The sequence below is a fragment of the Oncorhynchus nerka genome, linkage group LG17 (genome assembly GCF_034236695.1).
Source record: "Oncorhynchus nerka isolate Pitt River linkage group LG17, Oner_Uvic_2.0, whole genome shotgun sequence".
Classification (NCBI taxonomy): domain Eukaryota; kingdom Metazoa; phylum Chordata; class Actinopteri; order Salmoniformes; family Salmonidae; genus Oncorhynchus; species Oncorhynchus nerka.
The window spans coordinates 505,245-520,488 of NC_088412.1; the positions used below are offsets into that span (position 1 = coordinate 505,245).

General features: G+C 45.9%; 1 protein-coding gene across 3 annotated transcripts in view; it reads right to left on the bottom strand.

Annotated features, from left to right (window-relative positions):
• Nucleotides 1-1,709: 1,709 nt before the first annotated feature.
• lrrc61 (leucine rich repeat containing 61) overlaps nt 1,710-15,244 on the bottom strand; it is a 199,770-nt gene continuing 186,235 nt past the window's right edge. For all 3 annotated transcript variants that reach the window (XM_065002810.1, XM_065002811.1, XM_065002809.1), the window contains exons 8-9: nt 2,317-2,442; nt 1,710-1,929 (exon numbers count right to left, since the gene is read on the bottom strand). In XM_065002810.1, the coding sequence (XP_064858882.1) occupies nt 1,823-1,929; nt 2,317-2,442 (233 nt within the window). In that variant the 3' untranslated portion in view covers nt 1,710-1,822. The remainder of the gene's footprint in view (nt 1,930-2,316; nt 2,443-15,244) is intronic.

Genomic DNA, 15,244 nt, shown 5'->3' on the forward strand with positions numbered 1-15,244 from the left:
TAGACCCAAGGGGGTAGGAGGCTTACGTGGCTACACTAGACCCACGGGAGTAGGAGGCTTTACATTGGCTACACTAGACCCAAGGGTAGGAGGCTTTTACATTGGCTACTAGACTAGACCCAAGGGGTAGGAGGCTTTACATTGGCTACACTAGACCCAAGGGGTAGGAGGCTTTACATTGGCTTCCACCACTAGACCCAAGGGGATGAGCACAGTGGCTACACACTAGACCCAGGATAGGAGGCTTTTACATTAGCACCACACTAGACCCACGGGGTAGGAGGCTTTTACATTAGCCACACTAGACCCAAGGGTAGGAGGCTTTGCATTAGCTACACTAGACTAGACCCAAGGGGGTAGGAGGCTTTACATTGGCCACACTAGACCCCGCCCAAGGGGGTAGGAGGCTTACATTGGCTACACTAGACTAGACCCAAGGGGGTAGGAGGCTTTATATTGGCTACTAGACTAGACCCACGGGGGTAGGAGGCTTTACGTGGCTACACTAGACTCAAGGGGTAGGAGGCTTTACATTGGCTACACTAGACCCACGGGGGTAGGAGGCTTTACGTTGGCTACACTAGACCCAAGGGGGTAGGAGGCTTTATATTGGCTACACTAGACCCAAGGGGGTAGGAGGCTTTACATTGGCTACACTGGGACCCAAGGGGTAGGAGGTTTTCTGGCTACACTAGACTAGACAAGGGGGTAGGAGGCTTTACATTGGCTACACTAGACTAGACCAAGGGGGTAGGTGGCATTACATTGGCTACACTAGACCCACGGGGGTAGGAGGCTTTACATTGGCTACACTAGACCCAAGGGTAGGAGGCTTTACATTGGCTACACTAGACCCAAGGGGTAGGAAGGGCTTTTCATTGGCTACTAGACCCAAGGGGGTGTGAGAGGCTTTACATTGGCTACACTAGACCCAAGGGGTAGGAGGCTTTACATTGGCTACACTAGACCCACGGGGGTAGGGAGGCTTTTACATTGGCTACACTAGACCCAAGGGGTAGGAGGCTTTTTCATTGGCTACACTAGACTAGACTCAAGGGGGTAGGAGGCTTTGCATTGGCTACACTAGACTAGAGGCCCAACTAGGGGGTAGGAGGCTTTACATTAGCTACACTAGACTAGACCCAAGGGGGTAGGAGGCTTTATATTGATGCTACACTAGACCCAAGGGGGTAGATGGCATTACATTGGCTACACTAGACCCAAGGGGGTAGGAGGCTTTACATTGGCTACACTAGACCCACGGGGGTAGGCGGCTTTTCATTGGCTACACTAGACCCAAGGGGGTAGGAGGCTTTACATTGGCTACACTAGACCCAAGGGGGTAGGAGGCTTTACATTGGCTACACTAGACCCACGGGGGTAGGAGGCTTTACATTGGCTACACTAGACCCAAGGGGGTAGGAGGCTTTTCATTGGCTACACTAGACTAGACCCACGGGGGTAGGAGGCTTTATATTGGCTACACTAGACCCACGGGGGTAGGAGGCATTATATTGGCTACACTAGACCCACGGGGGTAGGAGGCTTTACATTGGCTACACTAGACTAGACCCAAGGGGGTAGGTGGCATTACATTGGCTACACTAGACCCAAGGGTAGTTATGTTTCCTCTAGGTGTCACTATAGAGCACTGTGTGCAACGTAATGCTGAGCACGTCAAGGTTCTGGCACTGGTGCTGGGTCAAGCATTCGGATATAAAACAACATCATTTAATACAAATACATGAAGCCATGACATCGTTTCATGTAAAGTAACACAAACACACTTCACAATCAATGTTGCTCTGTTGTAAACGGCATTTTAAACAGAGTACTGCTTTGGCTGGTTCTTGAGGCTCAGAGATCTCTCCGTCTGCGAGATGACATGTGTTGCTCTGTTGTTCAGCAGTCGGCATTCATGAAGGACGTCTGTAGAGAGATCAAAAATCAGTGGTTAAGTTACATTTTCTCCGAGATTGTCAAACCCTAAAAAAATCAGGCATTAGAAAAATGGGAAGCTAGTCAAATTTACAGTATTGTATTAGTCCACATGCAGTCCATACAGAGGCAGATGAACCATGTTTAATGTCTCTGTCTGCAGTATGATGGAAGCAGTTTAGCGAGCCAACGCTACTTAGCTACTTCCTTCAAAACTGCAAGCAGACACACAAACGTGGTTTCCAGGAAGTCATCTGCCTCTGGGGATAAAAAGAGGGCCTCATTACTGAAGTATCCGCTAAACATTTAGCAGACACTCGTATCCAGAGTGAGTGGCATGCATTTTTCATAATAAAAATAGTATGGATTCATTCTTACCATTGAACTGTTTGTAGGCCTCGTCTATAATGGCGTTGCTGGATCTCTTGATTTCCCAGAAGTCGTTGTCGACCCAGGGCTTACAGCCAGGCAGCTCTGGTAACTGGCCGTTCCTATAGAAACCAGCTGAACAGGGGACATAAGAGGACCTTCTGGGTCAAACACTATTTTACCGTTTTCAAATATACAAGGGCCTTCAGAAAGGATTCACACCCCTTGACTTTTCCCACATTTTGTTGTTTAACATGTTTTAATATGATTTTTGAATTACTACCTCATCGCTGTACCCCACACATACAATTATCTGTAAGGTCCCTCATCTCTGTACCCCACACATACTGTAAGGTCCCTCATCTCTGTACCCCACACATACAATTATCTGTCAGGTCCCTCATCTCTGTACCCCACACATACTGTAAGGTCCCTCATCTCTATACCCCACACATATAATTATCTGTAATGACCCTCAGTTGAGCAGTGATTTTCAAACACAAATTCAAGCACAAAGACCTGGGAGGTTTTCCAATGCCTCGCAAAGAAGGGCTCCTATTGGTAGATGGGTAAAAAAAGAAGAAAAAAAAAGCAGACATTGAATATCCCTTTGAGCATGGTGAAGTTATTATCAATACACCCAGTCACTACAGAGATACAGACGTCCTTCCTAACTCAGTGTATCAATACACCCAGTCACTACAGAGATACAGGCATCCTTCCTAACTCAGTGTATCAATACACCCAGTCACTACAGAGATACAGGCATCCTTCCTAACTCAGTGTATCAATACACCCAGTCACTACAGAGATACAGGCGTATCAATACACCCAGTCACTACAAAGATACAGACGTCCTTCCTAGCTCAGTGTATCAATACACCCAGTCACTACAGAGATACAGGCATCCTTCCTAGCTCAGTGTATCAATACACCCAGTCACTACAGAGATACAGGCATCCTTCCTAACTCAGTGTATCAATACACCCAGTCACTACAGAGATACAGGCATCCTTCCTAGCTCAGTGTATCAATACACCCAGTCACTACAGAGATACAGGCATCCTTCCTAACTCAGTGTATCAATACACCCAGTCACTACAGAGATACAGGCATCCTTCCTAGCTCAGTGTATCAATACCCAGTCACTACAAAGATACAGACGTCCTTCCCTAACGAGTGTATCAATACACCAGTCACTACAAAGATACAGGCATCCTTCCCTAACGAGTGTATCAATACACCCAGTCACTACAAAGATACGGGCGTCCTTCCTAACTCAGTGTATCAATACACCCAGTCACTACAAAGATACAGACGCCCTCTTCAACTCAGTGTATCAATACACCCAGTCACTACAAAGATACAGGCGTCCTTCCTGACTCAGTGTATCAATACACCCAGTCACTACAAAGATACAGGCGTCCTTCCTAACTCAGTGTATCAATACACCCAGTCACTTACAGAGATACAGGCATCCTTCCTAGCTCAGTGTATCCAATACACCCAGTCACTACAAGATACCCAGGCATCCTTCCTAGCTCAGTGTATCAATACACCCAGTCACTACAAAGATACAGGCATCCTTCCTAGCTCAGTGTATCAATACACCCAGTCACTACAGAGATACAGGCATCCTTCCTAGCTCAGTGTATCAATACACCCAGTCACTACAGAGATACAGGCATCCTTCCTAGCTCAGTGTATCAATACACCCAGTCACTACAGAGATACAGGCATCCTTCCTAACTCAGTGTATCAATACACCCAGTCACTACAGAGATACAGGCATCCTTCCTAGCTCAGTGTATCAATACACCCAGTCACTACAGAGATACAGGCATCCTTCCTAACTCAGTGTATCAATACACCCAGTCACTACAGAGATACAGGCATCCTTCCTGACTCAGTGTATCAATACACCCAGTCACTACAGAGATACAGGCATCCTTCCTAGCTCAGTGTATCAATACACCCAGTCACTACAGAGATACAGGCATCCTTCCTAGCTCAGTGTATCAATACACCCAGTCACTACAGAGATACAGGCGTCCTTCCTGACTCAGTGTATCAGCACCCAGTCACTACAGAGATACAGGCAGCATCCTTCCTAGCTCAGTGTATCAATACACCCAGTCACTACAGAGATACAGGCATCCTTCCTAACTCAGTGTATCAATACACCCAGTCACTACAGAGATACAGGCATCCTTCCTAGCTCAGTGTATCAATACACCCAGTCACTACAGAGATACAGGCATCCTTCCTAACTCAGTGTATCAATACACCCAGTCACTACAGAGATACAGGCATCCTTCCTAGCTCAGTGTATCAATACACCCAGTCACTACAGAGATACAGGCATCCTTCCTAACTCAGTGTATCAATACACCCAGTCACTACAGAGATACAGGCATCCTTCCTAGCTCAGTGTATCAATACACCCAGTCACTACAGAGATACAGGCATCCTTCCTAACTCAGTGTATCAATACACCCAGTCACTACAGAGATACAGGCGTCCTTCTAACTCAGTGTATCAATACACCCAGTCACTACAAAGATACAGACGTCCTTCCTAGCTCAGTGTATCAATACACCCAGTCACTACAGAGATACAGGCATCCTTCCTAACCTCAGTGTATCAATACACCCAGTCACTACAAAGATACAGGCGTCCTTCCCTAGCTCAGTGTATCAATACACCCAGTCACTACAGAGATACAGGCATCCTTCCCTAGGCTCAGTGTATCAATACACCCAGTCACTACAGAGATACAGGCGTCCTTCCTAGCTCAGTGTATCAATACACCCAGTCACTACAGAGATACAGGCATCCTTCCTAGCTCAGTGTATCAATACACCCAGTCACTACAGAGATACAGGCATCCTTCCTAGCTCAGTGTATCAATACACCCAGTCACTACAGAGATACAGGCATCCTTCCTAACTCAGTGTATCAATACACCCAGTCACTACAGAGATACAGGTGTATCAATACACCCAGTCACTACAAAGATACAGACGTCCTTCCTAGCTCAGTGTATCAATACACCCAGTCACTACAAAGATACAGGCGTCCTTCCTAACTCAGTGTATCAATACACCCAGTCACTACAAAGATACAGGCGTCCTTCCTAACTCAGTGTATCAATACACCCAGTCACTACAAAGATACAGACGTCCTTCCTAGCTCAGTGTATCAATACACCCAGTCACTACAGAGATACAGGCATCCTTCCTAACGCAGTGTATCAATACACCCAGTCACTACAAAGATACAGACGTCCTTCCTAGCTCAGTGTATCAATACACCCAGTCACTACAGAGATACAGGCATCCTTCCTAACTCAGTGTATCAATACACCCAGTCACTACAAAGATACAGGCGTCCTTCCTAACTCAGTGTATCAATACACCCAGTCACTACAGAGATACAGGCGTCCTTCCTAACGCAGTGTATCAATACACCCAGTCACTACAAAGATACAGGCGTCCTTCCTAACTCAGTGTATCAATACACCCAGTCACTACAGAGATACAGGCGTCCTTCCTGACTCAGTGTATCAATACACCCAGTCACTACAGAGATACAGGCATCCTTCCTGACTCAGTGTATCAATACACCCAGTCACTACAAAGATACAGACGTCCTTCCTAGCTCAGTGTATCAATACACCCAGTCACTACAGAGATACAGGCGTCCTTCCTAACTCAGTGTATCAATACACCCAGTCACTACAGAGATACAGGCATCCTTCCTGACTCAGTGTATCAATACACCCAGTCACTACAGAGATACAGGCATCCTTCCTAGCTCAGTGTATCAATACACCCAGTCACTACAGAGATACAGGCGTCCTTCCTGACTCAGTGTATCAATACACCCAGTCACTACAGAGATACAGGCATCCTTCCTAGCTCAGTGTATCAATACACCCAGTCACTACAGAGATACAGGCATCCTTCCTAACTCAGTGTATCAATACACCCAGTCACTACAAAGATACAGACGTCCTTCCTAGCTCAGTGTATCAATACACCCAGTCACTACAGAGATACAGGCGTCCTTCCTAACTCAGTGTATCAATACACCCAGTCACTACAGAGATACAGGCATCCTTCCTAACTCAGTGTATCAATACACCCAGTCACTACAAAGATACAGGCGTCCTTCCTAACTCAGTGTATCAATACACCCAGTCACTACAGAGATACAGGCGTCCTTCCTAACTCAGTGTATCAATACACCCAGTCACTACAGAGATACAGGCATCCTTCCTAACGCAGTGTATCAATACACCCAGTCACTACAAAGATACAGGCGTCCTTCCTAACTCAGTGTATCAATACACCCAGTCACTACAGAGATACAGGCGTCCTTCCTGACTCAGTGTATCAATACACCCAGTCACTACAGAGATACAGGCGTCCTTCCTAACTCAGTGTATCAATACACCCAGTCACTACAAAGATACAGACGTCCTTCCTAGCTCAGTGTATCAATACACCCAGTCACTACAGAGATACAGGCATCCTTCCTAGCTCAGTGTATCAATACACCCAGTCACTACAGAGATACAGGCGTCCTTCCTAGCTCAGTGTATCAATACACCCAGTCACTACAGAGATACAGGCATCCTTCCTAGCTCAGTGTATCAATACACCCAGTCACTACAGAGATACAGGCATCCTTCCTAACTCAGTGTATCAATACACCCAGTCACTACAGAGATACAGGCATCCTTCCTAGCTCAGTGTATCAATACACCCAGTCACTACAGAGATACAGGCATCCTTCCTAACTCAGTGTATCAATACACCCAGTCACTACAGAGATACAGGCATCCTTCCTAGCTCAGTGTATCAATACACCCAGTCACTACAGAGATACAGGCATCCTTCCTAACTCAGTGTATCAATACACCCAGTCACTACAGAGATACAGGCATCCTTCCTAGCTCAGTGTATCAATACACCCAGTCACTACAGAGATACAGGCATCCTTCCTAACTCAGTGTATCAATACACCCAGTCACTACAGAGATACAGGCGTCCTTCCTAACTCAGTGTATCAATACACCCAGTCACTACAAAGATACAGACGTCCTTCCTAGCTCAGTGTATCAATACACCCAGTCACTACAGAGATACAGGCATCCTTCCTAACTCAGTGTATCAATACACCCAGTCACTACAAAGATACAGACGTCCTTCCTAGCTCAGTGTATCAATACACCCAGTCACTACAGAGATACAGGCATCCTTCCTAGCTCAGTGTATCAATACACCCAGTCACTACAGAGATACAGGCGTCCTTCCTAGCTCAGTGTATCAATACACCCAGTCACTACAGAGATACAGGCATCCTTCCTAGCTCAGTGTATCAATACACCCAGTCACTACAGAGATACAGGCATCCTTCCTAGCTCAGTGTATCAATACACCCAGTCACTACAGAGATACAGGCATCCTTCCTAACTCAGTGTATCAATACACCCAGTCACTACAGAGATACAGGTGTATCAATACACCCAGTCACTACAAAGATACAGACGTCCTTCCTAGCTCAGTGTATCAATACACCCAGTCACTACAAAGATACAGGCGTCCTTCCTAACTCAGTGTATCAATACACCCAGTCACTACAAAGATACAGGCGTCCTTCCTAACTCAGTGTATCAATACACCCAGTCACTACAAAGATACAGACGTCCTTCCTAGCTCAGTGTATCAATACACCCAGTCACTACAGAGATACAGGCATCCTTCCTAACGCAGTGTATCAATACACCCAGTCACTACAAAGATACAGACGTCCTTCCTAGCTCAGTGTATCAATACACCCAGTCACTACAGAGATACAGGCATCCTTCCTAACTCAGTGTATCAATACACCCAGTCACTACAAAGATACAGGCGTCCTTCCTAACTCAGTGTATCAATACACCCAGTCACTACAGAGATACAGGCGTCCTTCCTAACGCAGTGTATCAATACACCCAGTCACTACAAAGATACAGGCGTCCTTCCTAACTCAGTGTATCAATACACCCAGTCACTACAGAGATACAGGCGTCCTTCCTGACTCAGTGTATCAATACACCCAGTCACTACAGAGATACAGGCATCCTTCCTGACTCAGTGTATCAATACACCCAGTCACTACAGATACCTTCCTAGCTCAGTGTATCAATACACCCAGTCACTACAGAGATACAGGCGTCCTTCCTAACTCAGTGTATCAATACACCCAGTCACTACAAAGATACAGGCATCCTTCCTGACTCAGTGTATCCTTCCTACAGGCATCCTTCCTACTCCAGTGTATCAATACACCCAGTCACTACAAAGATACAGGCGTCCTTCCTGAACTCAGTGTATCAATACACCCAGTCACTACAGAGATACAGGCATCCTTCCTAGCTCAGTGTATCAGGTCACTACAGAGATACAGGCGTCCTTCCTAACTCAGTGTATCAATCCCCAGTCACTACAAAGATACAGACGTCCTTCCTAGCTCAGTGTATCAATACACCCAGTCACTACAGAGATACAGGCGTCCTTCCTCAGTGTATCAATACACCCAGTCACTAGTGTCCTTCCTAACTCAGTGTATCAATACACCCAGTCACTACAAAGATACAGGCGTCCTTCCTAACTCAGTGTATCAATACACCCAGTCACTACAGAGATACAGGCGTCCTTCCTAACTCAGTGTATCAATACACCCAGTCACTACAGAGATACAGGCATCCTTCCTAACTCAGTGTATCAATACACCCAGTCACTACAAAGATACAGGCGTCCTTCCTAACTCAGTGTATCAATACACCCAGTCACTACAGAGATACAGGCGTCCTTCCTGACTCAGTGTATCCACCCAGTCAACAGAGATACAGGCGTCCTTCCTAACTCAGTGTATCAATACACCCAGTCACTACAGAGATACAGGCATCCTTCCTAACGCAGTGTATCAATACACCCAGTCACTACAAAGATACAGGCGTCCTTCCTAACTCAGTGTATCAATACACCCAGTCACACCCAGTCACTAACAGAGATACAGGCACCTCAGTGTATCTTCCAAAGATAACGCCTTCCTAACTCAGTGTATCAATACACCCAGTCACTACAAAGATACAGGCGTCCTTCCTACTCAGTGTATCAATACACCCAGTCACTACAGAGATACAGGCATCCTTCCTAACTCAGTGTATCAATACACCCCCAGTCACTACAAAGATACAGGCGTCCTTCCTACCTCAGTGTATCAATACACCCAGTCACTACAGAGATACAGGCGTCCTTCCTAACTCAGTGTATCAATACACCCAGTCACTACAAAGATACAGGTGTTCTTCCTAACTCAGTGTATCAATACACCCAGTCACTACAGAGATACAGCTGTTCTTCCTAACTCAGTGCATCAATACACCCAGTCACTACAGAGATACAGGTGTTCTTCCTAACTCAGTGTATCAATACACCCAGTCACTACAGAGATACAGGCGTATCAATACACCCAGTCACTACAGATACACGTACAGAGTGTATAATACACCCAATCACTACAGAGATACAGGCGTCCTTCCTGACTCAGTGTATCAATACACCCAGTCACTACAGAGATACAGGCGTCCTTCCTGACTCAGTGTATCAATACACCCAGTCACTACAGAGATACAGGCGTCCTTCCTAACTCCAGTGTATCAATACACCCAGTCACTACAGAGATACAAATCAAATCAAATTTTATTTGTCACATACACATGGTTAGCAGATGTTAATGCGAGTGTAGCGAAAATGCTTGTGCTTCTAGTTCCGACAATGCAGTGATAACCAACAAGTAATCTAACTAACAATTCCAAAACTACTGTCTTATACACAGTGTAAGGGGATAAGGAATATGTACATAAGGATATATGAATGAGTGATGGTACAGAGCAGCATACAGTAGATGGTATCGAGTACAGTATATACATATAAGATGAGTATGTAGACAAAGTAAACAAAGTGGCTAGTGACATAAGAATGCAGTCGATGATCTAGAGTACAGTATATACATATGCATATGAGATGAATAATGTAGGGTAAGTAACATTATATAAGGTAGCATTGTTTAAAGTGGCTAGTGATATATTTACATCATTTCCCATTTCCATTATTAAAGTGGCTGGAGTTGGGTCAGTGTCAATGACAGTGTGTTGGCAGCAGCCACTCAATGTTAGTGGTGGCTGTTTAACAGTCTGATGGCCTTGAGATAGAAGCTGTTTTTCAGTCTCTCGGTCCCAGCTTTGATGCACCTGTACTGACCTCGCCTTCTGGATGATAGCGGGGTGAACAGGCAGTGGTTCGGTGGTTGATGTCCTTGATGATCTTTATGGCCTTCCTGTAACATCGGGTGGTGTAGGTGTCCTGGAGGGCAGGTAGTTTGCCCCGGTGATGCGTTGTGCAGACCTCACTACCCTCTGGAGAGCCTTACGGTTGAGGGCGGAGCAGTTGCCGTACCAGGCGGTGATACAGCCCGCCAGGATGCTCTCGATTGTGCATCTGTAGAAGTTTGTGAGTGCTTTTGGTGACAAGCCAAATTTCTTCAGCCTCCTGAGGTTGAAGAGGCGCTGCTGCGCCTTCTTCACGACGCTGTCAGTGTGAGTGGACCAATTCAGTTTGTCTGTGATGTGTATGCCGAGGAACTTGAAACTTGCTACCCTCTCCACTACTGATCCATCGATGTGGATAGGGGTGTTCCCTCTGCTGTTTCCTGAAGTCCACAATCATCTCCTTAGTTTTGTTGACGTTGAGTGTGAGGTTATTTTCCTGACACCACACTCCGAGGCCCTCACCTCCTCCCTGTAGGCCGTCTCGTCGTTGTTGGTAATCAAGCCTACCACTGTTGTGTCGTCCGCAAACTTGATGATTGAGTTGGAGCGTGCATGGCCACGCAGTCGTGGGTGAACAGGGAGTACAGGAGAGGGCTCAGAACGCACCCTTGTGGGGCCCCGTGTTGAGGATCAGCGGGAGGAGATGTTGTTACCTACCCTCACCACCTGGGGGCGGCCCGTCAGGAAGTCCAGAACCCAGTTGCACAGGGCGGGGTCGAGACCCAGGGTCTCGAGCTTGATGGCGACTTGGAGGGTACTATGGTGTTGAATGCCGAGCTGTAGTCGATGAACAGCATTCTCACATAGGTATTCCTCTTGTCCAGGTGGGTTAGGGCAGTGTGCAGTGTGGTTGAGATTGCATCGTCTGTGGACCTATTTGGGCGGTAAGCAAATTGGAGTGGGTCTAGGGTATCAGGTAGGGTGGAGGTGATATGGTCCTTGACTAGTCTCTCAAAGCACTTCATGATGACGGAAGTGAAGTGCTACGGGGGCGGTAGTCGTTTTAGCTCAGTTACCTTAGCTTTCTTGGGAACAGGAACAATGGTGGCCCTCTTGAAGCATGTGGGAACAGCAGACTGGTATAGGGATTGATTGAATATGTCCGTAAACACACCGGCCAGCTGGTCTGCGCATGCTCTGAGGGCGCGGCTGGGATGCCGTCTGGGCCTGCAGCCTTGCGAGGTTAACACGTTTAAATGTCTTACTCACCTCGGCTGCAGTGAAGGAGAAGCCGCATGTTTTCGTTGCAGGCCGTGTCAGTGGCAATGTATTGTCCTCAAAGCGGGCAAAAAGTTATTTAGTCTGCCTGGGAGCAAGACATCCTGGTCCGTGACTGGGCTGGGTTTCTTCTTGTAGTCCGTGATTGACTGTAGACCCTGCCACATGCCTCTTGTGTCTGAGCCATTGAATTGAGATTCCACTTTGTCTCTGTACTGACGCTTAGCTTGTTTAATAGCCTTGCGGAGGGAATAGCTGCATTGTTTATATTCGGACATATTACAGACACCTTGCCCTGATTAAAAGCAGTGGTTCGCTTTCAGTTTCACGCGAATGCTGCCATCAATCCACGGTTTCTGGTTTGGGAATGTTTTTATCGTTGCTATGGGAACGACATCTTGACGCACGTTCTAATGAACTCGCACACCGAATCAGCGTATTCGTCAATATTTCCATCTGACGCAATACGAAACATGTCCCAGTCACGTGATGGAAGCAGTCTTGGAGTGTGGAGTCAGCTTGGTCTGACCAGCGTTGGACAGACCTCAGCGTGGGAGCCTCTTGTTTTAGTTTCTGCCTGTAGGCAGGGATCAGCAAAATGGAGTCGTGGTCAGCTTTTCCGAAAGGGGGGCCGGGCAGGGCCTTATATGCGTCGCGGAAGTTAGAGTAACAATGATCCAAGGTTTTACCACCCCTGGTTGCGCAATCGATATGCTGGTAAAATTTAGGGAGTCTTGTTTTCAGATTAGCTTTGTTAAAATCCCCAGCTACAATGAATGCAGCCTCCGGATAAATGGTTTCCAGTTTGCAAAGAGTTAAATAAAGTTCGTTCAGAGCCATCGATGTGTCTGCTTGGGGGGGGATATATACGGCTGTGATTATAATCGAGGAGAATTCTCTTGGAAGATAATGCGGCCTACATTTGATTGTGAGGAATTCTAAATCAGGTGAACAGAAGGATTTGAGTTCCTGTATGTTTCCTTCATCACACCATGTCTCGTTAGTCATGAGGCATACGCCCCCGCCACTCTTCTTACCAGAAAGATGTTTGTTTCTGTCGGCGCGATGCGTGGAGAAACCCGTTGGCTGCACCGCGTCGGATAGCGTCTTCCCAGTAAGCCATGTTTCTGTGAAGCAGAGAACGTTGCAGTCTCTGATGTCCCTCTGGAATGCTACCCTTGCTCGGATTTCGTCAACCTTGTTGTCAAGAGACTGGACATTGGCAAGAAGAATGCTGGGGAGTGGTGCGCGATGTGCCCCTTTTCGGAGTCTGACCAGAACACCGCTTCGTTTCCCACTTTTTTGGTCGTTTCCTTGGGTCGCTGCATGCGTCCATTCCGTTGTCCTGTTTGTAAGGCAGAACACCGGATCCGCGTCGCGGAAAACATATTCTTGGTCGTACTGATGGTGAGTTGGCGCTGATCTTATATTCAGTAGTTCTTCTCGACTGTATGTAATGAAACCTAAGATGACCTGGGGTACTAATGTAAGAAATAACACGTAAAAAAACAAAAAACTGCATAGTTTCCTAGGAACGCGAAGCGAGGCGGCCATCTCAGTCGGCACAGGCGTCCTTCCTAACTCAGTGTATCAATACACCCAGTCACTACAAAGATACAGGCGTCCTTCCTACCTCAGTGTATCAATACACCCAGTCACTACAGAGATACAGGCGTCCTTCCTAACTCAGTTGCCGGAAAATAAGGAAACTGCTCAGGGATTTCACCATGAGGTAACAGAATTTAATGGCTGTGATGGGAGAAAACTGAGGATGGATCAACAACATTGTAGTTACTCCACAATACTAACCTAAATGACAGAGTGAAAAGAAGGAAGCCTGTTCAGAATAAAACATATTCTAAACCATGCATCCTGTTTACAAGGCACTAAAGTAAATACTGCCAAAAATGTGTCAAAGCAATTGACTTTTTGTTCTGAATACAGTGTTTTGTTTGATGCAAATCCAATACATTACTGAGTACCACTCCTCATAAATCATGTTATGGGTATGCTTGTAATCATTAAGAACTGGGGAGTTTTTCAGGATAAGAAAGAAACTGAATGGAGCTAAGCACAGGCAAAATCCTAGAGTAAAACCCTGTTCAGTCCACCAGACACTTGGAGATTAATTCACCTTCCAGCAGGAAAAATGAAAAATTTTCAAAAATATTGTACAATCCAGGTGTGCAATGCTCTTAGACTTACCCAGAAAGACTCACAGCTGTAATCACTGCCAAAGGTGATTCTAACACGAATTGACTCAGGGGTGTGAATATTTATGTAAATTAGATATTTATGTATTTTATTTTCAATACATTTGCTAAAATTCTATTGTGTGTAGATGGGTGAGAAAAAAGTATATTTAATAAAGTTTGAATTGAGGCTGTAACACCATGTGGAACATGTGGAGGGTATGAGACCTTTAACATGTAGAATAGGTGGAGGGGTACGAGACCTTTAACATGTAGAATAGGTGGAGGGGTACGAGACCTTTAACAACATGTAGAATAGGTGGAGGGTATGAGACCTTTAACAACATGTAGAATAGGTGGAGGGTATGAGACCTTTAACAACATGTAGAATAGGTGGAGGGTATGAGACCTTTAACATGTAGAATAGGTGGAGGGGTATGAGACCTTTAACATGTAGAATAGGTGGAGGGGTATGAGACCTTTAACATGTAGAATAGGTGGAGGGGTATGAGACCTTTAACAACATGTAGAATAGGTGGAGGGGTATGAGACCTTTAACATGTAGAATAGGTGGAGGGGTATGAGACCTTTAACAACATGTAGAATAGGTGGAGGGGTATGAGACCTTTAACAACATGTAGAATAGGTGGAGGGGTATGAGACCTTTAACAACATGTAGAATAGGTGGAGGGGTATGAGACCTTTAACATGTAGAATAGGTGGAGGGGTATGAGACCTTTAACAACATGTAGAATAGGTGGAGGGTATGAGACCTTTAACAACATGTAGAATAGGTGGAGGGGTATGAGACCTTTAACAACATGTAGAATAGGTGGAGGGGTATGAGACCTTTAACAACATGTAGAATAGGTGGAGGGGTATGAGACCTTTAACATGTAGAATAGGTGGAGGGGTACGAGAACTTCCCGAAGGCACTAACTTCAGCAAGGAGCATATGTTCACTCCATTTCAATATATCTGAGTTGTTTTATTCATTTAACCTTTATTTATCTAGGCAAGTCAGTTAAGAACAAATTCTTCTTTACAATTATGGCCTAGTAAAGGCAAAAAGGCCTCCTGCAGGGACGGAGGCTGGGATTAAACATAAAAATATAGGACAAAACACATAACGAGACAACACAAC